The 25,589-nt window shown below is 42.4% G+C and overlaps 2 protein-coding genes across 12 annotated transcripts in view; both read right to left on the bottom strand.

The window, feature by feature from the left end:
• LOC144683703 (UDP-N-acetylglucosamine--peptide N-acetylglucosaminyltransferase 110 kDa subunit) overlaps positions 1–8,841 on the bottom strand; it is an 87,911-nt gene extending 79,070 nt beyond the window's left edge. Inside the window, exon 1 of one of the 2 annotated variants that reach the window (XM_078546994.1) lies at positions 8,492–8,841. In XM_078546994.1, the coding sequence (XP_078403120.1) occupies positions 8,492–8,528 (37 nt within the window). In that variant the 5' untranslated portion in view covers positions 8,529–8,841. The remainder of the gene's footprint in view (positions 1–8,491) is intronic. The other variant, XM_078546995.1, reaches the window with a different exon arrangement.
• Positions 8,842–15,399: 6,558 nt separating this feature from the next.
• The window catches only part of taf1 (TAF1 RNA polymerase II, TATA box binding protein (TBP)-associated factor), a 154,499-nt gene continuing 144,309 nt past the window's right edge, over positions 15,400–25,589 (bottom strand). For all 10 annotated transcript variants that reach the window (XM_078546985.1, XM_078546990.1, XM_078546991.1 and 7 more), the window contains 2 exons: positions 24,304–24,481; positions 15,400–17,519 (listed from right to left, as the gene is read on the bottom strand). In XM_078546985.1, the coding sequence (XP_078403111.1) occupies positions 17,297–17,519; positions 24,304–24,481 (401 nt within the window). In that variant the 3' untranslated portion in view covers positions 15,400–17,296. The remainder of the gene's footprint in view (positions 17,520–24,303; positions 24,482–25,589) is intronic.

Genomic DNA, 25,589 nt, shown 5'->3' on the forward strand with positions numbered 1-25,589 from the left:
AAATTTTTCCTAATATTTTGTCACCTCCCATATTAATTTATTAATTCCTCCTGTACTTTCCATAATCTTCCCAATTTTGGCAAATGTCAAAAGCCTTCTTTTGTTTTATTTTAATTTTTGTTATCCAGGGAACATTAGTTTTGAATGTTCTAGGTTTTCCCTTCAATCGACTATGCTTGGTTTTACCTGGACTCTTTCTTCCCCAAATGTCCTTCAATGCTCCTTTACTGCTTGACCCCAAAGTAGCCTTTTACAATCTACCTGCCTTGGGTCCCTTTATACAAATCACTGAAATTCAATCTTCCCCAGTTGAGCATTTTTATTTTCAATATTTTCTGGTCTCTTTCCATAGTTACTTTAAACCGAATTATGTTGCAGTTAATGCTATGAGATCTCTGACTGTAACACAATCAACTAGCCCTACTTCATTCCCCAGAACCAGGTCTAAAGCTGCTTCTTTCCTTGTTGGACTGGAGATATATTGATTGATAAAAAACCAGAAATTCCTCTCCTTTTGTACCCTTAGCACCACTAGTTACCCTAATGTAGACTGGGTACAAAGGTCCCCTAATAGTATTATTCTATTTTGATAAACACTTTTGAAATTTGTCCATCTACTTGCTTGTTATCTGAAATTCTATTTTAAAAAAACTTCCAATAATTAGCAGCTCCCTCTCTCCTTCAACTCCAGCCAATCAGATTCAGATCTAGAAAGATTTAGCAAAGCTTTTCCAATCAGACTGTATCATCCTCAATCCATGCTTCCAGGCCTCCTCCTCTTTTTCTTTCTCTATCATTCCTGAATATAACATTCCTGATAGCAGGAACATTATGAACCCATTCCTAGCCTTGTTTGAGCCGTGTCTCTGTTAATTCAAACATATTAAATATGTAGCAATTTGTACCTGCAATTCACCAACTTCATTTGTTGCACTACAGGTAGTGATCATCATTTTTGTTATTAGCCTCAACCTGGATCCTGTCATTTTTTTAGGATATTTATAATTTTGCTATTAATATATCCCTGCTCTCCAATCTCATTCCTGCTCCTCTGACACCCCTGCCAAATTAGTTTAAACCCTATTCGACTGTACTAGCGATAAAAACACTGGTCCCAATTTGTACCATGACTAATTGTTTCATGACAGTGTGGGACTGGCTTGATGAGCCTTTGCTTGTCTGTCATTTTTATATCTTAATGCCCATGCTGGGTTAGTACCCTGGATGTCTAAAACTCTGGATCCCAGGTTCAAATCCAGTTCCAGCAAAATGGACAAAAAAAATTGGCTATACAGTCTGTGTTGGTAATTTCAATATAGTTCCTAATGGGCCGAAGGGTAAGAGACCCACAGTATAAAACTATCCTAAACTGAATTTTACTCAGAAAAGCCTCTGTTGGTTTCCGAAATCATCACACTTTATCATATTGAATGTTCTTCTGCGATTTAGGCTCATCTTCAATCTGCACCTGATCACGTTTACCTCATGCTAATAAACTAAAAATTTTCCTTGCACGAGGAATATGTCGAGTGCCTCGGCTTTCCAAATTTAAAGTGATTATGAAGTTCTTACGCCACTTCAAAATACTCTGAAGCATAATGGGGAAATGTACAGTTCCATCCATCTAGTAAAACAATTTACTGTTGCCAGTAAAGCCTTCGAGCATTCTGATTATGTGATCAAGACAGACAAGCAACCAGGTCTATAGGACAACCATTGAGAAGTTTGACAATAAAACCAAGTTGCGGTGCACAAGTTCTAGGTTTTAACCCTGGTCTCCAAAGTTAGAGCAGCCCTCAGTTAAATAAGGGAAAATTGGTGTGGGTTGGCACCTCAATCTCTAATCAACATTCATTGGTACAAGTGCATGTGCATGGATGTCAGGAGTGGTCTCGTGAGCTCAAGTGTGATGCACTATATTTAAACATGCAAACAGTGATTTGTGGTCAAGGCTCATGCCTTTATCATTAGGCAGACTCCCAGAATGAGGCAAATACCCTAGCTAAGAATGAAAGCCTTCAGCAGAGTAGGAAAATTAGAAAAAGTGACTGCAACGTGAAATTTATTACTACATTCTGCAAACCCAACACTAAAATGTAACCTCTAGAGGAGAAAAACTCAAACATAATCATGTTTTTGTATACACATCGCTGCCTTTTTTTATCCAAAATATCCATCCTCAAGAAACTTCTCTACATTTACCCATAAGTCTTAAACTGAAATTCTCAAGTTTACTGATCGATACTGATACCATTTACCCCTTTTAGAACCATAGAAGTTACGGCACAGAAAGAGGCCCTTCAGCCCATCGTGTCTATGTTGGCTAAAAAAGAATTTAAAAAACGAGCTGCCCATTCTAATCCCACCTTCTGCACATGGTCCACAGTCTTGCGGGTTACAGCACTTTAGGAGCAGATCCAGGTAGCTTTTAAATGAGTTGAGGGTTTCTGCCTCCACCACCAAACCAGGCAACGAATTCCAAACACCCACTGCCCTCTGGGTAAAGGAACTTTTCTCATGTCCCCTCTCTCATCCTTCTACCAATCACTTTAAATCTGTGCCTCCTGGTAACTGACCTCTCTGCTAGGGGAAAACAGGGCAACCCTGTCTACTTTTATCTAGGCCCATCATAATCTTGTACACCTCAATCAAGTCACCCCACCGCCCCCCCAGCCTCCTCAGTTCCAAGGAAAACAACCCCAGCCTATCCAATCTTTCTTCATAGCTGCAATTTTCAAGCCCTGGCAAGATTCTTGGAAATCTCCTCTATAATCCCTCCAGAGCAATTATATCTTTCCTGTCATGTGGTGACCACAACTGTGCACAAAATTTCAGCTGTAGTCTAACCAGCATTTTATACAATTCCACCAATGTATCCCTGCTTTTGAATTCTATACCTTGCCCAATAAAGGAGAGCATTGTATATGCTTTCTTTACCACCTTATCCACTTCTCCTGCCATCTTCAGGGACCTGTGGACATGCACACCAAGGTCTCTCACTTCTTCTACCTCACCCAATATCTTCCCATTTATTGTGTATTCCATAGTTTTATTTGCCCTCCCCAAATGCATCAAATTTCTCTGGATTGAATTACATCTGCCACTTCCCCGCCTACTCAACCAAACCACTGATATCATTCTGGAGACAACAGCTATCCTTTCCACTATCAACTACACAGCTAATTTTTGTGTCATCTGCAAATTTCCCAATCATGACACCCACATTTAAGTCCAAGTCATTAATATATACAAATAGCAAGGAACCTAACACTGAGCCCTGTGGAACACCACCGGAAACAGTTTTCCATTTGCAAAAACATCCATCAACCATTAACCTTTGTTTCCTGTCGCTGAGGCAATTTTGGATCCAACTTGCCGCGTTCCCCTGCATCCTATGGACTTTCACTTTTCTGACCAGTCTGCCATGTGGGAACTTGGCAAATGCTTTACCAAAATCCATGTAGACAACATCCACTGCACTACCCTCATCAATCCTACTTGTTACTTCCTCAAAAAAAATTGATTAAATTAGTAAGACATAACCTTCCCTAACAAAACCATGCTGACTATCCCTGATTAATCCGATCCTAAGTGATGGTTTAATCCTGTCTAAGAATTGATTCTAATAATTTGCCCACCACTGAAGTCAGACTGACTGGCCTATAATTATTTGGTTTATCTCTCACATCTTTTTAAAATAATGGAATAACATTCGTAGGCCTCCAACCCTCTGGTACCTTGCCTGTGTCTAGTAAGGATTAGAAAATGATCCTTAAAGCATCTACAATTTCCTCCCTGGCTTCTTTTAACAGCCTGGGATAAAATCCATTCGGCCCTGGTGATTTATCCACCTTCAAGGATGTCAGAACCTCCAGATTTCCCTCTCACTATGCTTATTGTATCTAATGTTTCACACTCCTCCTCTTTAAGTAGAATATCTGCACTATCCCTCTCCTTCGTGAAGACAGAGACAAAGTACTCAATGAGAACCCTGCCCACATCTTCAGCATCACACAAGGTACCATGTGCATCTCTCTTATCAGCCCTAACCGTTCCTTAGTCATTCATGCTCTTAATGTGCTGGTAAAACGACTTTGGGTTTTCTTTGGTCTTACCTGCCAATATTTTTTCATATCCTCTTTGTTTTCCTAATTACCTTTATTACTTCACCCCTGTACTTTCTATATTCCTCTTGGCTTTCTACAGCATTAAGCTTTTTATGACTGCCATAAACTCTCTTTTTCTGCTTTATCTTACCTTTTATGCTTCTAGATAGCCAGGGGCACTAAGTTGTGCAGTGCCGCCCTTTTTCTTAATGAGGACATGTCTACACTGCCTGTAGAATCTCACTTTTGAATGCCTCCCACTGGTCGATCACCGATTTCCCTTCAAGTAGCTACAACCAGTCCACTTTTGCCAGATCACCTATCAGTTTTGTAAAATTTGTCTTTCCCCAATTTAGAACTAATACTCCTGTTCTATCTTTATCCTTTTCCATAATTATACTAAATCTAACTGTATTATGGTTACTATCAGCAAAATGGTCACTCACTGCTATTTCATCCACTTTCCCAGCTTCATTTCTTAAGACTAAATCTAGAATTGTACTCCCTCTTGTTGGGCTTGTTATATGCTGGCTAAAAAGGTTCTCTTGAATGCAATTTAAGAATTTTGTGACCTCTGTGCCTATTACGCTGCTCATATCCCAGTTGATACTAGGGTAGGTGAAGTCCTCAACTATTATGACCGTATTGTTTTGCACTACATATTTGCTCTTCTAACTCCATTTCACTATTTGAGGATCTACAGTACACTCCTAGTAGTGTGGCTGTCCCCTTTTTATTCCTGAGCTCAACCCATGTAGCCTCATTTGATGGTCCATTTAGTACATTATCCCTCCTCACAGCTGTAATTGATTCTTTAATAATGCTACATCCCCACCTTTCTTAGTCCCCTCTTTATCCTGCTTGAAAACCCTAAATCCAGGGATGTTGAGCTGCCATTTTTGCCCCTCTTTAAGCAAAGTTTCTGGAACAGCAATATCATCATGCTGCCATGTGTCTCTGTGCCCTCAGCTCATCAGCTTTGTTTGCTATACTCCTTGCATTTAAATAAATACCTGTTAACACTGCCAAATTCCTGTGCTGGGAACCTTTTAACCTTTGCTTCTTCTGTCTTTCAGAGTCACCCGCTAATTTTCTGTCTCCAGCTCCCTGCTCTGATTTTGTCCTATCAGAGTGTGGCCTCAGGTTCCCATCCACCTGCCAATCTCCCCAACAATGCTAGCAAGTCCCCCTGCGAGGACATGCGTCCCAGCCTTATTCAGATATAGACCATCCAGCTTGTACAGATCCCACCTTCCCCAGAACCTGTGCCAATGCCCCCAAAATCTGAAGCCCCCACCCCCCCCCACCGCCTCCTGCACCATCTCGCATATTCTCCTACTACCATACTCACTAACATGTGGCGTTAAAATTAATCCAGAGATTACTACCTTTGAGGTCTGTTTGCTAATCTCTTGCCTAACTCCCTGAACTCAGCCTGCAAGACCTCATCCCTTTTTCTATCTATATCATTGGCACCAATGTGAACCATGACCTCTGGCTGTGCGCCGTCACACACCATAATGCTCTGAAGCCACTCAGTGATATCATCACCCTTGTACCAGGGAGGCAACATATCATCCTGCAATCACATCTGCGACCACAGAAGCGCCTGGCTGTTCCCTAACTATAGAGTTCCCTACCACTATTTCTCCCCAGTTAACGTTTCGAGTCCGTATGACTCTTCAACAGAACTAAGGAAAAATAGAAGAGAGGTGAAATATAAGCTGGTTTGGCAGAGGGTGGGGAGGGAGAGTGGGACAAGTAGAGCTGGATAGAGGGCCAGTGATAGGTGGAGATTGCCAAAAGATGTCATAGACAGAAGGACAAAGAGGTGTTGACGGTTGTGATATTAGCTAAGAAATGTGCTAATAGGTGACATTAAGGGTAGAAAGCAGGACGAGCAGGGTACAGATAGTCCTAGTGGGGGTGGGGTGGGGGGAAGGGATAGAAATAGGCTAAAAGGTAGAGATAAAACAATGGATGGAAATACATTTAAAAATAATGGAAATAGGTGGGAAAAGAAAAATCTATATAAATTATTGGAAAAAAGGGGGAATCAGAAAGGGGGTGGGGATGGAGAAGAAAGTTCATGATCTGAAGTTGTTGAACTCAATATTCAGTCCGTAAGGCTGTTAAGTGCCTAGTCGGAAGATTAGGTGCTGTTCCTCCAGTTTGCGTTGAGCTTCACTAGAAATTGCAGCAGGCCAAGGACGGACATGTGGGCATGAGAGCAGAGTGGAGTGTTGAAATGGCAAGCGACAGGGAGGTCTGGGTCATGCTTGCGGACAGACCGAAGGTGTTCCACAAAGCAGTCACCCAGTCTGCGTTTGGTCTCTCCAAAGTAGAGGAAACCGCATTGGGAGCAACGAATGCAGCAGACTAAATTCAGTGAAGTGCAAGCTGCTTCACTTGAAAGGAGTGTTTGGGCCCTTGGACTAGGAGAGGGGAAGTAAAGGGGCAGGTGTTGCATCTTCTGCGGTTGCATGGGAAAGTGCCGTGGGAGGGGTTTGAGGTGTAGGGAGTGATGGAGGAGTGGACGAGGGTGTCCCGGAGTGAACGATCCTTGCGGAATGCCTCCGCGGGGGGTGAAGGGAAGATGTGTTTGGCGGTGGCATCATGCTGGAGTTGGCGGAAATGGCAGAGGATGATCCTCTCCTCACCGTCTAAGGGCCCAAACACTCCTTTCAAGTGAAGCAGCATTTCACTTGCACTTCCCTCAATTTAGTCTACTGCATTCGCTGCTCCCAATGTGGTTTCCTCTACATTGGAGACCCCAAACGCAGACTGGGTGACTGCTTTGCGGAACACCTTCAGTCTGTCTGCAAGCATTACCCAGACCTCCCTGTCGCTTGCCATTTCAACATTCCACCCTGCTCTCATGCCCACATGTCCGTCCTTGGCCTGCTGCAATGTTCCACTGAAGCTCAACCCAAACTGGAGTAGCACCTCATCTTCCGACTAGGCACTTTACAGCCTTCCAGGCTGAATATTGAGTTCAACAACTTTAGATCATGAACTCTCTCCCCCATCCCCACCCCATTTCCGATCCCCCCTTTTTTCAATAATTTATTTAGATTTTTCTTTTCCCACCTATTTCCATTATTTTTAAATGTATTTCCATCCATTGTTTTATCTCTACCTTTTAGCCTATTTCGATCCCTTCCCCCCACCCCACCCCTACTAGGGCTATCTGTACCTTGCTCGTCCTGCTTTCTACCCTTAATGTCACCTATTAGCACATTTCATAGCTAATATCACCACCGTCAACACCTTTTTGTCCTTTTGTCTATGACATCTTTTGGCAATCTCCACCTATCACTGGCCCTCTATCCAGCTCTACTTGTCCCCCCCCCCCCACCCCCCCCGACCCCCGCCCCCCAAACCAGCATATATTTCACCTCTCTTCTATTTTTCCTTCGTTCTGTTGAAGTCATACGGACTCGAAACGTTAACTGTATTCCTCTCCACGAATGCTGTCAGACCTTCTGTGATTTTCCAGGTATTTTTATTTTTGTTTTGGATATCCAGCATCCAGTTTTTTGCTTTTATCTCACTATTTCTCTCCTGTCTTTTCTCCTCCCTCCCTGCACAGCTGAGCCCCATGGTGCTCTGGTCATGACTCACTGCTCTCTCAAGAGGAAACCTCGCCCCCATTAGTACTCAGAACTAGAAAGTGGGAAGTCCTCAGGGGTCTGCTGCACTTGTCTTTCTTTTGTACCAGTAACATCTATTTTATCTGATGACACAATCAGTGGCTGGGTAGTTTGTGAGCTGGTGGTCAGTAAGTTTAGCATCTTAGCAAAAACTATATACTCACATTCTCATTAAATCAGTTATGTTTAATGTTTACCAAATATCTGAGGCTTTTCAGAAGAGCTATAGAATGTAGAAACCTCATTAACCTCTTTAAACATTTAAAAATTCTCAAAACAGTAGGGTAAAGGCATTTTAACTGATCTATGTTGTGGTCTCTGCCTTGGACCAATTATTCTTTCACGATATTGATCTCACCATACCCTACGCCAGCCTGGAGATTTCAATACGTTGACAACAGCTTTTCTTCTTCCACCAATGCCCCGCTCTGAGAAGCGAGATCTTAAATAACGAGAACATGACTCTCGCCTATTTTCACACTAAGTCGTCCCCAAACTCATATCTATTAATGCGTGTGTTATATACACAGTATACTAAAAAAAAGCGCAGTCTTCGTATAATGTTTCTTGTTTTCTCTTCCTGGAACTTTTCCGGAGCTGCATTGATGGCGTTTCTTCACTCTCCTACTCCAAAGTGCAGTTCAGATCTCAGGCTTCGTTTTTAGCGATCAAATAATGTCGGCCGGCATAAGAGAGCCTACACCAATGAGACTCCCCTTCAAACTTTCTCACCTGTGCTGTCGGTCACACCACCGACCGACGCCGCCATACTATCGTTCCGGGTGTAGCTCACTCCAGGCCGCTTCCTCTTTCGGGGCAGGTTTTAACCGGGTCTCCCTTGACTCACTGTCCCAATCAATCGATGGCTGTGTCCCGAGGCCTAGAGCCGCGATGTTTATGTGACGGTCCTGGTCTTCTCCTGCGATCTGTTACAGCAGTCTTACATCGACTGTATAATTAATTTGCCGTCACGATTTCTGTTAGCAGTTCGGCAGCGGCAGTGCCTAATTCTGGTATCCGCCCCCCCGCTAACCACTCGGTTCTTCTTCCCTCTCGCGTGCAGATGGCGGCCGGAATAAGGAGAATCGGGATCTAATCGGAACTATTTTCATATCAAAGAGTCTCCCTACTCATATCAACAATTACAATTACAAAACCTTCATAACTTCCACCTTTTATCGGATGAGTTTTGTATCTTTATTAAGCTTTCACCACATCTATTTTTTATGTTTTTCCAAATTCGGATTTTGTTTCAAATTTCGTAAGCTTTTCGCGGAAGGACCAGGCATTGAAGCGTGAATCTCACTCATTACTGCTTCGCCGTGGAATATCACTGCGCGTCAGCATTGCGGCGGCCTCAGGGATGAAAGCGCATGCGCAACAAAAACGATTGCGTGGAAAGGTCGAGAACAATCACGTGGCCGTCCGTGGCCATTTTAGTGTTGAAGAGAGCTCAATGTTGGCCACGTGTCGATAAAACAAATCGTAAAAATGAAATGGATAAAATAAAACTTTTGTTTTGAAATTGTTTATGATTATTTAATAATATATGCAGCTCATGGCTCTTGTTCAGTGCGGCAGGGGAGTGTGTAAGTGTAGGGCCAAAACCTGGAGTTAGTTGAAGGACAATTAGAGAAAAGGTATTGAGATTTGACAAATTAACTGGGATGCTACCCAATATTTTTCATATTTATCTTGCCTCGTAATATGAAAATTGGGTCTTTACATGCAAGTAATTTAACCGTGAGTTATTTCTTTATTTACCCGGAGTTGTGAGGCAGCTAAGCTTCTGTTACTGTAACTTAAGTGTAGCAGTGAGTAATTAGGTGGATGAAAGAACAGGGGAGGTAAATGTGTTTACCATGCATGTAGCAAAAAAATCCTAAACGGTAAAATTGACGCATCAAGCCAGTTGGCTCACTTGCATTTTGTAACTTAAGTATGTGGTAGATTTCAGACAAGAAGTGTATAGGTTACATAGATGAAAGGTCATCAACCTGACACATTAACTGTTTCTGTCTCTACCGACGCTGCCAAACCTGCTAAGTATTTCCAGTATTTCCAGTTATTTACGGCACGGAAACCACCATTCGGCCCGAGTACATGCGGAGCACTCTAGTCAGTCCCACTTCCTTGCTTGATCCCAGCAGACACTCAAGTTTATTTCCTTTAAGCGTCCATCCAATTTCCTTTCAAAATCAATGATTGTTTTCTCCACATCCACCCCACTCACGGCAGAGTGTTCCAGGTCATTACAACTCGCTACATTAAAAAAGTTCATCACATTCCTCCTATATCAATGGGCCTAGTGAAAAGTCATAGGTACTCGAAACATCAACTCTGTCTTCCTCTCCCCAGCTGCTGTCAGACCTGCTGAGCTTTTCCAGCTATTTTTGTTTTTATTTCAGTGGCCCTAGTACTAGTTTTTCCTCACAACAAAAGGTCATTGAATTGAAACATTAGCTCTGTTTTTCTCTCCACAGATGCTGCCTGGCCTGTTGCGTATTTCCAGCATTTTGTTTTTATTTTGAATTTATTAAACACCTTTAAGGTAGGCCCATGGCACTTCACAGGAGTGTTATCAGAAAAAAATTGGCATCAAACCTGTAAAACGACAGACAGGAAGCCAACACGTTAGTCAAAGAGGCAGATTTTAAGGAAAGTGACAGTAGAGTGAAGACTTATTTAGCCATTTCATTTGGTTACCGAGGCAAACGTTGCTGTCTTGAGAATCACACCTTAAGTGACAAGATCATTTATGAAGAATCTGAAAACTGCCTCAGTGGGAGGTGAGGAAATAGTTACAAACATGAACAGAGTGAAGAACATACAGAAGTCCAAGAAAAAAAACAAAGCACATTTGCAAAGAGAGATGAAAGGTCAGATAACCAGAAAGCACATGGGAGCTGGAGAGTGGATTAAAGTGGAGACTGTTTATATATCTGAACCAGAGATGAGCCTCCAACTATATATCTAGGTGTTGCCACTAACATCACCCAACTCTGCTCCTGCCTTAGCTCATCCTCTGCTGAAACCCTCATCCATGCCTTTGTAATCTGAAGTCTATTTCAATACTCAACTGACTGGCTCCCACATTCTACCCTCCCTAAACTTGACATCGTAGAAAATTTTGCTGCCCGTTTCCTTACCCGAACCAAATCCTATTCACGCATCAACTCGTATTCCCAGTTAGGAAATGCTTCAATATTAAAACATTCTAGAGTTCAAATCCCACCATGGTCTTACCCCTCCCTATCCGATTTCTCCAGCCCTACAACCCTGAGATACATGCATTGCTCTAGCTCCAACCTTCAGATCCTCAATTTTGATCGGATCATCGTTAGTAGCTGTGCCTTCAGCTGCCAAGGCTTTCAGTTCTGGAATTTCCTCCCTAAATCTCCACTTCTTTCTCTTCCTTTAAGGCACTCCTTAAAATCTACCTTTTTGATCAAGCTTTTGGTCCTCTGACCTCATATTTCCTTACGTGATCATGTCAAATTTTGCTTGAAACATTTCTGTGAAGCACATCGGGAAATTTTATTACTTTAAAGGTGCTATATAAATACAAGTTGTTGTTGAGACTAATAAAATGGTTATAGGAAGATATAACTCCTGTGGCTGTGCTTAAGATTATGCTTTCATAAGAACGCTTCATCAATCCAGCTTGAAAATCACAAAACCAGAGCGGCCTGACCCTGGCAGTCCCACAGTTAGCCCTTGAAAAATAATGATTTGTTAAATTTATTGCTTTCCCAGACTGAGCACACCTTGTTCAGTGCCCAACTGAATCCTTTCAATCTGCCTTTAGTCACGCTCGCAACTCTTTGCCCGCAACGTGTGTTCTTCACAACAGAAAACATGTACACACATTGCACCTGTTTTTGCTAAACAAAATAAGTGATAGCCATTCCCTGGTTCATTCCTAGAGCAATGCCTTAGCCAGAGTCAAGCTACCTGGTTTAAAATTTCAAACAACGCTTGGCAGTTAACTGTCAGTCATCGTTAACTGGTGCATTCTTCATGGCAACACCTTTACCAATCAGCACTCAGTATAAAGTAGTTGCTTCCCCTGACATTAGTTTTCTAGTGATTGCCCTGATGAGTGCAAGACGAAAAGCTTTGACAAAATTCTTTTTTCAGCAATAATCCCATTGTTCTGGCCATGTTAACACAAATTCAAATTCTGATAATCACATTAACAAAGAACTCGGGCAAATTCTAACATTAATTCAACAAGCATTGTGAATCCAGTGAGTTCTGGAACAAGGGAAGGTTATACTGAAGGAACGGTCTTCACAAACTAAAATGGCATCAAAATCCTTGCAGAGAGAGTTAACAGAGGAGGATTTAAATTAAGCAGGGGCTGGGGCTGACCAGTTTAGAGACGAAAGTGAATAGAATAGAAGACATGACTTAAATAAAATAAGTGAAAATGGAGAATAGAAAGGGAAACAATCAGTTCACAGGATATATAAGGTTTAATATTCCAAAAATTTGGAGTCAGAATTGAGTGATATGCGTGTGAATGCAAAACAGAATAGGAGAGCTAGAAGCTGTAATAACTATGGACAGATGTGATATAGTATCCATAATGGAGACATGGCTTAAGGTTGAACAAGTTTAAAAACTTAATACTGTATTGCTGGTTAAAACATTTTTAGGAGAGCTAAAGAGAAGAAAAATTAGGTGAGATAGCAAATATAGTAAAGCATTCTATAACAGCACTGGGAGACAAAGATGTTCCAGAGGATTATATTCAGGCAGAGTTCAAAAATTGGAGGAGAAATTGTACAGTTCTTAATGATGCAAACAGACATGCTAGAGCAATAGGACAACGTTTGGGTATTTAATTATGTTGAAACAGTAGAATGAAGACAATTCATGTTGTAATTGGGGGGGGGGGGGGGGGGGGAATACTTTTTAGAATGAATGCAAGGCAGCTACCTGGGTATGTATGTATGCATATAGAAATGCATTGCTGATTCAGTTCTGGAGAATTTCGGTGAGGTAACTAACTGATGTGAGAACAATGGAGTAATAATGACCACAGATTTAATTTCTATGTAAGAATTCAAAATGGTAATGAAAAGTCAAAGGTAAGAGCACGATGATTGAAAAAAGGAAACTTTCAGTGAGATAGGAAGGGGTCTTATTCAAATTAATTGGGAAGAATAATTAGCAAACAGATCAGTGGTTTGGACTGCAAATCTTCAAATGTGAGATGGAGAGTACAAATAAAAACCTAAAAGGCAAAAAAATTGGTGCATCAAAAATTGAATTCCCTGTATAGAGTAAAATTAAACTGAAACTAAGAGGCTTATTATAACAAATGAGGGATAACAATACTGAAGATACCACTAACAGTCAAATAGCTCCCTTAATGATGCCTTGCCAAACATGTCAGCTTATGAGGACAGATTCCATACTCTAGGCTTATGTTCTGGAATAAATAACATTAAGTGACGATCTGCTTGAGGTATTTAGAAGGAGTTGATAAGATAGGGATAAACTAAGACCTCTGGTGGGGGGGTCCAAAACAAGGGGGTATAACCTTAAAATTAGAGCTAGGCTGTTCAGGGGGTGATGTTCAAAATCACTGTCACACAATGGGTGGCGAAAATCTGGAACACTCTGCCCCAGAAATCTGTCAAGGTGAAGTCAATGGGAAATGTCAAAACTGAGATTGATAGATTTTTATTAGGCAAGGATATTAAGGGTTCCAGGACCAAGGCGAGTAAATTAAGATTCTGATCAGCTGTGATCTAATTGAATGGAATCTAATCTAATTGCAGGAATTCACCAAGGCTCCTTAGACAGCACCTTCCAAACCCACTACCACTACCACCTATAAGGACAAGGGCAGCAGATAGATGGGAAAACCACCACCTGGAAGTTCCCCTCCAAGTCACTCACCATCCTGACTTGGAAATATATCACCATTCCTTCACTGTCACTGGGTCAAAATCCTGGAATTCTCTTCCTAACAGCACTGTGGGTGCACCTACACCACATGGACTGCAGCAGTTCAAGGTGGCAGCTCACCACCACCTTCTTAAGGGCAACTAGGGATGGGCAATAAATGCGGGCCCAATCAGCGAAGCCCACATCCCGTGAATGAAAAATAGAGAATGGTGGAACAGAACAGCCCTATCTCTGTTCCTATGAATGCACACAGTTAGTTCATGTTCAAAAGGCATGGCAACGATTAGGATGTATTTAGTTTACAAGATAAATAGAAATTATATATATAAAAATATAATATATAATTAACAACGTATCTTGGCAGTAAACAGAGGATACAGAGGAGATAAGAAGAGAAAGGGTCCAAAGTTAAAGTCCCCTGGTGGAATGAAATTAATTTGTAGATAGGGTAGAGTCAGACTGCAGCACCGATGAAGAAATGCAGCACAACATTTGGAGGCAATGGTGTAGAATCCGAGAGGTTATGTGGCACAGTGATAGTGTCCCTACCTCTGGGCCAGAAGCTCTGCATTCAAGTCCAACTTCAGGACTTGATGGTCAGAGAAGGTATGTTCATAACGTGGCCAATCAGGTTAATTTGTAAATCCTTCCAATATGCCTGATGCCAGGTGGTAAGAGCAGGAGTGTTTCCTGGTCAGCCATACTGCAGAAGACAACAGCAAACCACTGCATGGACCAATAGAAGTCCATGGACGCCAATGCCCTCTTAGGGCATGGTACCTGAAGGAAGAGAAGGTGCAGAATCCAGAGCAGAATGGAAACCAGCAGAAACAGATCAGACATAGCTCAGTGTAAAAAAGAATTTCCACAGATTAGCAAAAAACTAAGGTCAATGGAGAACAACAGGTATGAAGATGGCACAGAAGAGAATATGGTCTTTCAAGACAGCAGCAGCAACTGTGCAGGTCACAACGAGCTTCAGAAGTCCGTGGAAAAATAGACTTTCTTTACGAAAGTCGTTGAACGTGTCACTGCCTCCAAAATTCATGCCCAACCTTTCTGCAATTTTGTGTTTGAATCGTTCCAATCCCTGCTCCAGCACTGAAGGGGTCCTAATAAAAGTCACAAATGACATCCTCCAACTGAATATGACTGTGATGCAATTTCCCTCAACTTCTCTGCAGTCTTTGACACAATCCACCACACCATCCCCCTCCAATTCCTTTCCTCTGTTCTCTAACCTCATGTGGTTCTTCCTTATCAAATTGTAGCCACATCATTATACCGTTTTCCCAAAATTTTGCTACCTACATTCTATTCTACACCAAGTCCTTGATGAACAGCATCAGCCCAGATCCAAAACTCTTCATTCTTCTGACTCTGACTTCTTGTGCAGCCATCCCGAAGCTCTGTTCTTGCAATCACTCTTATCACCTATGTACCCTATTCCTTCACTATCCTATTTGGAAGTCTCACATCCTCGTGAAACTCGTAACTTGTCCTAAATAGAACTGACAGTGTTATGTTTCACTCAGTCATTAGCCTTGTCCTCCTTAACCTACATAGGCTCTTCATCTCATGTATTGAATTCCTTACCCTCAAATCTATCCACGACCTCAGCCCATTCTGTCTCTGCTTCCTTTTCTAACATTTCCCCTCCTTCAGTCTTCTGATTCGGGTTTTGTTCTGTTATATTATAAAAGTTTTGTTCTACTATATTATAAAAGTTAAAGATTCAGTTGCAATATTTATTAATTGATGAATCCCAAAATCTGTACAGAACAACGCCTGAGGAACAGCTTTGAAACTGGAAAAATCAGCTCCCCGATAAAAACCATTTGTATATAGATTTTAGGCATCTAGTATATGTCATTTGCTTCTGAAAGGCAGAAATAAAAACTAAGAGCAATGAACACTGCAACAGTATTACCTTTACCTGAGATTTACAACAATTTTCACTATATATAGGATGGACTAACAGTTTTCCAGCAATTTAGGTGTAAAATTTTGGTTTTCTAAATCCTGACATTTTAAACAAGACGGCATTTCAAACAGTAGTTTTAGTTGGTCATTTACAACTGACATAAGATGTTACAAAATTGCAACATACACATCAAAAATGTGACAGGCAATTCTTTTATCTGATCATAATCATCATAACACTAATCATGATTTTTTTTTGGCCATAATTATCCCCCACCACCCAAAGGCACTGATCAATTGGTAGTTTTATGGTTACCAACTATACTCTAGTGTTTAACCAAGATGCAGTTCTTCATAGTAAGTACAGACAGTAAATGCGAGCAGTATACTTGACTGCACAGACCATCATAGTCAAGCCAGTTCTCACCAACTGGCCACACACGTGGTTTCCAGTGAGCGTCACTGTTTTGAGATCGGGACCAGGAATTCCTCACTCGTGATATTGAAATCAGCTAAGTATAGATTGGGAAAGATGATGGAGCCACCTAGTTGGTAAGCTTACAAGGGCATAAATCATTGGGGTGTTATCATGATACAGAAACAGAAATCAAATTAAGGTCATATTTTTACAAGAAGGATCTACACATTCTCAGAAGACAAGTATCAAATTTCAAAACTCAAATAAGAGTTATCTATCCAAGACTAGTACAAATAGACAGAAAAATACTTCATTGTTTATGATGGTACATTTCCAGAGCATATACTAATGGTTTTAAGTACTTTCTTCCTTCCATCTTCCAACACTTGATGATATCTTGAACTTGGGAGCTGGAGGTTCACTTTTTTGTCTCCTCATTGTTGTTCCATTTTCGTTCACTTTCCACTTTCTTGCTGTTCGTTAATAATTAATATAAAATTGGGCAGACAAGTATGCATCCTTCCGTAATAGGTGTGAATATTAATTCATCCACTGGTTCATCGCTCAGAGCTCGGCAAAGCTTTGTTCAGTTGTCATCTTTTTTAGCAAGATGTTGTGACAATTTATTTTTAAAATCAGATGATCTAAACTGCCAGAGCAATTAAAAAACAAAAGCTGCAATTATGCAGAAAGCTACAGACAATAAAATAAAAAGGAGCAGGATCACTCACTATTTGGGGTCCATGCCTCTTCAAAAATAAAACATTTCCTGGAGAAGTAACAGGATTAATATTTGTTTTTGCACCTGTTCAGAGCAGCTTTTAAAAACTGTGATATTAAAGTCTATGATGCACCATCATTGATGTGAACACTCTTTATGACTACCTTATGAACAAAAAAATACAAATTCACAAACTTTTTTTTTTACACACAATCTTTGTGCAGCTTCGAGGAGCAGCCTTATATACAGAATCTAATGTATTTGGCTCTGAAGCACAGTTTGTTACTGGGCTTTGCATTTACTCTCAATTTTTGTACAGGATTATTATCCATCTACACAACCAGAAAAGTATATTGTGGCAATACAGCAAATAATTACTTATGGTCTGCTCAAGTAATCCAATGTGAAGCGCTGTGATGTCACAGTAGCATCAGTCAATGAAATCTACCACCATCTCAGTGATTATCTACACCAGGGTTGATTCCTCCCTGTCTTTCCAATCACAACAGATTGTTATGGTCATCTATATATCTAATTCTATATCACAATGTGTTCAGGTTTCTATATCTGAGTCTATATCACTGTCCCCTTCAATGGAGTGGAATTCTTCGCTGTCTTCCTCATCTTCACTCAGTTGTACCTCATTAAGAACACTTGGCCCATGCCTCTGTTCTTCATCTTCTTCCTCCTCTGACAGCTCATAGTCACATCCTCCACTGCTAAAAGTTGTATCACGTGTATTTGACTTGAGCTCAGTTTCTTCATAGCTCTCATAGCTGGGGGAAAAAGTTGCATTGCTATTTAGTGAAATATGATTTAAATGAACTATGAAGCACCCAAAGTAACATTGGACCTAATTAAACTATATAACACTTAGACTAATATAGTACATTTCAAGACGAAACATAGAGCGCTTCATAAAATGCATTCGTTTTAAAGTGCTGTAATCTGTTACATACCACATTCTAGTTAAGCAGCAGAGTCACTACATCTCCTGTGCCTTCATGGTTACTTCGGATACGCCCCAAAACTCCCACCCTTGAACCTACCCTGTTAAATATCTACATGCTACTCCTCAGCAACTTCATTTGTAAGTAAATGAGCTTCAATATGACTACAATGACGTAAAACTTTACCTTTCCACCACCGTGGTGGACTTCAGTCTTGATGCTGTACCAGTTGATTGCATGCCTAACCTGCATCTGACCTGCTCTTGTTGCCACAATATTTGTGTGGCTGGTGCCGTTAAGGATGTTAATGGTGAGAGATTGAGTGATGGTAATGCCATTGAATGTCATGGGGAGATGGTTAGATTCTTGCTTGTTGGAGACGGCCATTGCCTGGCATTTGTGTGGTCTGAATGTTACTTGCCACTTATCAGCCCAGGCTTGAAGGTTGTCTTGCTGCTTGCAGACACAGACTCCATCAGTGTCTGGGGAGCTTTGGTACTCAACACTGGGAAACATCAATGCGTATCTTCATTTTGATCTTAGGTTGGAGGGAAGATCATTGATGAAGCAGCTGAAAATGGTTGGGCCCAGGACACCACCCAAGAGAAATAGAATTACTTTCTCACAGAGTTGCTATTGCTTTTACGTAATGATGTGTAGCTGCCATTTAATGGTAAAGATGTCCTACTTAATAGTCTACGGCTGAGATAAAAAGGTAAAAAGAACAAACTTGTATTTATACAGTGCCTTTCATGACCTGGGTGCCACAAATATTGTGGCAACAAGAGCAGGTCAGATGCAGGTTAGGCATGCAATCAACTGGTACAGCATCAAGACTGAAGTCTACCACGGTGGTGGAAAGGTAAAGTTTTACATCATTGTAGTCATATTGAAGCTCATGTACCTTACAGCCAGTATCTTTTGAAGTGTTTTCACTATTGTAATGTAGGAAACACAGCAGCAAATCTCTACTCAGCAAGGTACCACAAAGAGCAATGTGATACAGTTATATTATCCAAAGTCCCATTGTCCAAAAACCGGACATTTTTCTTTTTTTTACTCTGGTCAAGGTATATGGGCGTCACTGGCTAGGCCAGCATTATTTCCCATCCCTAATCCCCTTTGAGAAGGTGCTGGTGAGCTGCTTTCTTGAACTGCTGCAGTCTGTGTGGTGTCAGTACACCCACAGGATTTTGACCCAGCGACAGTGAAGGGGTGGCAATATATTTCCAAGTCAGGGTGGTGAGTGACTTGGAGGGGAACTTCCAGGTGGTGATATTCCCATGTATCTGCTGTCCTTGTCCTTCTAGATGGTAGTGGTCGTGGGTTTGGAAGGCAAAGGAGGCTTGGTGAGTTCCTGCAGTGCATCTTGTAGATGGTACATACTGCTGCCACTCAGTGGTGGAGGGAGTGAATGTTTGTGGACGGGCTGCTTTGTCCTGCACTCATCCTCGCAAAGGGAGAGTATTCCATCACACTCCTGGCTTGTGCCTTGTAGATTGTGGACAGGCTTTGGGGAATCAAGAGGTGTGTTACTTACCGCAGGATTCCTAACCCCTGACAAGCTCTATGGCTAGTCCAGTTCAGTTTCTGGTTAATAGTAACCCCAAGATGTTGATAGTGGGGGATTCAGCGATCATAATGCCATTGAATATCAAGGGCCAAGGTTAGATTCTCTCTTGTTGGAGATGGTCATGGCCAGGCACTTGTGTGGTTCGAATGTTATTTGCTACTTGTCAGCCCAAGCCTGGATGTTGTCCAGGTCTTGCTGCATTTGGACATGGACTATTTCAGTATATGAGGAATCGCAAATGGTGCTGAACATTGTGCAATCATCAGTGAACATCCCCACTTCTCACCTTATGATGGAAGATCATTGATGAAGCAGCTGAAGATGGTTGGGCCGAGGGCACTACCTTGAGGAGCTCCTGCAGCGATGTCCTGGAACTGAAATGACTGACCTCAACAACCACAAACATCTTCCTTTGTGCTGGGTATGACTCCAACCAGCAGAGAGTTTTGCCTGACTCCAGTTTTGCTCGGGCTCGTTGATGCCACACTTGGTTTAACTCAGCCTTGATGTCAAGGGCAATCACCTCTGGAGTTCAGCTCTTTTGTCCATGTTTGAACCAAAGCTGTAATCAGGTCAGGAGCTAAGTGGTCCTGGTGAAACCCAAACTAAACGTCAGTAAGCAGGTTATTGCTAAGCAAGTGCCGCTTGATAATGCTGTTGATGATCCCCTCCATTACTTTACTGACGATCCAGAGTAGGCTGATGGGGCGGCAATTGGCCGGGTTGGATTTGTCCTTTTTGTGTACAAGATATACCTGGGCAATTTTACACATTGCTGGGTAGATGCCAGTGTTGTAGTTGTACTGGAACAGCTTGGCTAGGGGTGTGGCAAGTTCTAGAGCACAAGCCTTTAGTACTATTGCTGGAATATTGTCAGGGCCCTGTAGTAGCCAGTTCTTTAAGCCGTTTCTTGATATAACATGGAGTGAATCGAACTGGCTGAAGATTGGCATCTGTGATACTGGGGACCTCTAGAGGAGGCCGAGATGGATCATCCAGTCAGCATTTCTGGCTGAAGATTGTAGCAAGTGCTTCAGCCTTATCTCCTGCACTGACGTGCTGGGCTCCCTCATCACAGTTGAATGGCAGGACTGCAGAGCTTAGATCTGATCCTATGGTTGCGGAATCGCTTAGCCCTGTCTATCACTTGCTGCTTATGTTGTTTGGCATGCAGGTAGTCCTGTGTTGTAGCTTCACCAGGCTGACACCTCATCGTTAGGTATGCCTGCTGCTGTTCCTGGCATGCCCTGCTGCATTCTTCATTGAACAAGGGTTGATCGCCTGCCTTGGTGGTAATGGTAGAGTGGGGAATATGCCGGGCCATGAAGTTACAGATTGTGGTTGAGTACAATTCTGCTGCTGCTGATGGCCCACAGCGCCTCATGGTTGCCCAGTCTTGAGTTGTTAGATCTGTTCAAAATCTACCCCATTTAGCACAGTGGTCGTGCCACACACCACGATGGAGGGTATCCTCAATGTGAAGATAGGACTTTGTCTCCATGAGGACTGTGAGGTGGTCACTCCTACAGATACTGTCATGGACAGATGCATTTGCGGCAGGCAGGTTGGTGAAGATGAGGTCAACTATGTTTTTCCTTCTAGTTGTTTCTCTCACCACCTGCCACAGGCCCAATCTAGCAGCTATGTCTTTTAGGACTCGACCAGCTTAGTCAGTAGTGGTACTACTGAGCCACTCTTTAGTGATGGACATTGAAGTCCCCCACCCAGAGTACATTCTGTGCCCTTGCTTCCTCCAAATGGTGTTCAACATGGTGGAGTACTGATTCATCAGGGAGGCGGTACGTGGTAATCAGCAGGAAGCTTCCTTGCCCTTTTTTCACCTGATGCCATGAGACTTCATGAGGTCCAGAGTCAATGATGAGAACTCCCAGGGCAATTCCCTGCCGACTGTATGCCATTGTGATGCCACCTCTGCTGCCATATCCAGGACAGGACATATCCAGGTGGTGATGGTGGTGTCTGGGACATTGTCTGTGAAGTATGATTCTGTGAGTATGACTCTGTCAGGTCATTGCTTGACTAGTCTGTGAGACAGCTCTCCCAGTTTTGGCACAAACCCCCAGATGTTAGTGGAGGGCGACTTTGCAGGGTCGACAGGGCTAACTTTGCCGTTATCATTTCCGGTGCCTAGGTCCATGCCGGAATATTCCTTCAAGACTTTTTAGCATTTCAGGGGGCATTTAAGAGTCAACCACATTGCTGTCTGGAGTTACATGTAGGCCAGGTCAGGACAGCAGATTTCCTTCCCTAAAGGACGTTAGTGAACCAGATGGGTTTTTATGACAATCAACAATAGTTTCATGGTCATCATTAGACTTTTAATTCCAGGTTTTAATTGAATTGAATTCAATTCAATTCAAATTCCACCATCTGCCATGGTGGGATTCGAACCTGGGTGCCCAGAGTATTACCCTGGGTATCTAGAATACTAGTCCAGTGACAATACACCGCCTACCCCTGAGATCTGGGCACCGCTTCCAGAACAAAATAGGAAATGAAGCGTGGAAATGAAAAGGACATTCTCAGACTGATGCCAGAGGGTAGAATCAGTGATTCTGTGAGAGTTGTGCGCACACATAGGACCAGCAGCGCTTTAAGATCAGTCCCCGCTTAGCTTTCTCTTCTCTCCAGACACAAGCTACCTGTTTCACCAGCGGGATAAAGCCGGGGATTCTCTCCACAAGGGTCTGCAGACCCCGGGAACCCGCAGTTAGAGGTAGAGCTGCATTACATGTCCTGTGCATCGATTCAGTAATGTTTGTAAATAGCCCTCCTGTAAGGGGAGCTGGGCCCTTTAACTCCTTCCAACCAAAACTGGGATCTGTTTACTTTCACTAAATCCCAATGAACGGATCACAGCAGCAGTGGGGGTGGGTGGGGAAGGTGGGGTGGGGGGAGGTAAGATTCTGCTGCGCAGCAATGAGCCTCCGGCAATGCTGCTTTATGAATTCCAGATCAGGTCTCAGTACTGCACGCCTTTAGATAAAGTTATGTGACAACAGAAAACAAGTGACCGCCCCTCCAATCTAATGGCGGGTAATCCAAAATCCAGAAAAACCCAAATCCTGCACAGTCTCAGTCCCGAGATGGCCAGATTTTGGACATCGGACCTGTAATGACCAGATTTTCTTTTAGCGATGTTCGTCGAGGGATAGATATTGGTTATGACAACAAGTTAAAAACATTTATTCAGTTTTTGAGTACCTACAAAGGCCTTCAACAATCATCAGTTAAATTTTTGATTTTGACATTGCCAGTGAGTGATGCAAAATTGCAATACAGACACCTCAAAATACCGACATAAACATCTATTTCCAGCCGACATCTTTCTCATCCCTACACTGAAAACTGCTCATTGGTCTAGCAAAGGGCATTTTAAAATAGCCCAATTTTAACTCCTGGAACAGTGTGAGTTTACAAGGGCAACAGCCATAGATAAATGAAGACAGTAAACGTATCACTTAATGTAAAATTTTTGTCAACATTGTAATCACTTACAGCTGTCCAGGGCCACCTGCCTGCCTCTCCCAGGTGTCTTTTCCCATGGAGGTCTCCTCACAGAGAAGCCCAATCACCTGGTCCTGATATCCAACATTGTAGCCAACCCCAAGAAATCGAACCACACTACTTCCCAGTTACTAGTCAGCCTATTCCCCACTCCATATAGACCCCCACTCTTCCATCAAGGTTGGATTACATGAATATAAGGTTAACTGCTCTTCATCTCCCACTTCTGCAGATGGTCACTGGCAAAATGAGTAGCCCTGTCCTCCTCTCAATGATGAGTGGTATTTCCGCCTTTACGAACTACTATCCAACATGTAGAACCTCTGCCCCTACACCCAACTTACGCAACTGAGCACTCCACTACACCACCCTTCACCCCACCAGCACTAAGTATCATCTTGACTCTTGATTCCCCCCATTACCGTATCATAGTGGCCCCTGTAAACCCCAAACAGGACTTTGGCCCTACTGCCCCATTCAGAGACTTCTTTGTCCATGTCTCTTTTCATTCCCACCACTCGTCATTCCCACTGAGCAGCATCTTAATTCCCACGGTCCTACAAACAAACAGTGTCTTCAGCAGTAGCCCCACTCATACAGCACCTATGACCCCTCCTCTAAGCAGCATTTCAGCATGCACCCTCCACCATTAATTATCTTAGAGCCCCTGACTGAGCAGCATTTTGCCTCCCTAATCCACAAGTAGCATTTTGGCCTTTGCTGAACATATTGCGGTGAGCGGAGGAGATTGAAATTTGCCTAGATTATTCTTTCTTCCCAATGAGATGATGATGAAGAGAGTCAAATACAAATTATCTAATTTACCATAAGTAACAGTGGGGCGATCTGCCAGCATATATTTATTTACAGAAAATTTTGAAGTCTGATAGATGTTAACAGAAGAGAAAGACAGTCAATTCCAGGCTATTTTTAATCTGGCCTGAGGCCAGAAATTTCCAAGCTCCTTCCAATTCGCAAACTTTCTTCAACAAACAGCTCCAGTATGTAATGATTACCTCAGAAACAGTAAAGTTACTAGAGATCAGTAAGCCATTACTCAACAGCTGAATTCGGTCAAATCACAACACCTTGACATGGTTTTTGGACCTGTCTCAAACAAACCTAAATCAGATTAGTCATGTGTTTACCAGCAGCTGATAAGGTTATGGAAAGCAAAACGAAAGGTCACACTGTCATCCCTGACGAACGAGATTTGTAGAAATCAACATCAATGGGAAAGGTCACATTATTAAGACAATGAAACCGGTCAATTGTTAAAGGTGTGTGGCAATAGTTAAAATAGACAACTTATCATTGAGTAAACAAGAGAATGGAACAACCTATTTATAATGGGGTTAAAGCATGAAGTAACAAAGTACCTAATGGTACTATCAAAAATGTTTGCGCCTTTTTCATACATCTGATAAATTATGAAGTTGAGGGTCTGCTGGTTTGAAGCAAAATGCTATTTAAAGAAATGGTAAACCCACTCTGCCCAAATAACTTTACCTTACATTACTGTCCTCCATGATCTGAGAGGTCTCACCACCATCTCCCTCATAGGACATCATACTCTCCTCATTCTCCATTCCCATGCGTGTATTCTCAGGTATCAGATGAGGTTTTTTTGGCCGGATGGCAGTCGTTTCAACATCAGAGTCACTTCCACTCTCACTGAGCTGAATAGCTATTTGAAACAAAGGAACATAGAAACAGGATTAACAGGCAATGTTACACTTGTCACTCAACTGACAAAGTTATTCACAATACTATGTCTCTATACTAGACTCAAGCCCATAGTACCAGGAAGTAATTGTGCTGCTCGTACCAAAATGACATATGGAGCAACTCAATTTCTAAGGTAACAGGCAACATAACTTACAAATCAAACAAAGTTAGGAGCATCCTAAATGTATAATCCATATTGCTTTCAAAATAATTAGACATGGCCCAATGATAACACTTCACACTGTTCAAAGGATTTTGGTCAGTGCATGTTTCTCTATTCCCTCCTGCATAAGTTCAAACATGGACAAAAGAGCTGAACTCCAGAGGTGAGGTGACAGTGACTACCATTAACATCAAGGCAGCACTTGGCCGTGTTGGGCATCAGGGAGCCTTAGAAAACTGGAGTCAATGGGAATCAGGGGCAAAATTCTCCGTTGGTTGGAGTTATACCTTGCACAAAGGAAGATGGTTGTGGTTGTTGGAGGCCAATCATCTCAGTCCCAGGACATCACTGCAAGAATTCCTCAGAATAGTGTCCTAGGCCCAGCCATCTTCATCAATGACCTTCCTTCCATCATAAGGTCAGAAGTGGGGATGTTTGCTGATGAATGCATAATGTTCAGCACCATTCACAACGACTCATACTAATGCAGTCCATGTCCAAATGCAGCAAGGCCTAGACAATATCCAGGTTTGGGCTGACAAGTGGCAAGTAACATTCGCACCAAACAAGTGCCAGGCAATGACTATCTCCCACATCACCTCTTGACATTCAATGGCATTACCATCTCTGAATCCCACACTATCAACATCCTGGGAGGTTACCCTTGACCAGAAATTGAACTGGACTAGCCATATAAATACTGTGACTACAAGAGCAGGCCAGAGGCTAGGAATCCTGCAGTGAGTAACTCACCTCCTAACTCCTCAAAGCCTATCCACCATCTACAAGGCACAAGTCAGGAGTGTGATGGAATACTCTCCACTTGACTGGCAGCTCCAACAACACAAGAAGCTTGGCACCATCCAGGACAAAGCAGCCCACTTGATTAGCACCACTTGATTGT

The sequence above is a fragment of the Cetorhinus maximus genome, chromosome 8, assembly GCF_964194155.1.
Source record: "Cetorhinus maximus chromosome 8, sCetMax3.hap1.1, whole genome shotgun sequence".
Lineage (NCBI taxonomy): Eukaryota > Metazoa > Chordata > Chondrichthyes > Lamniformes > Cetorhinidae > Cetorhinus > Cetorhinus maximus.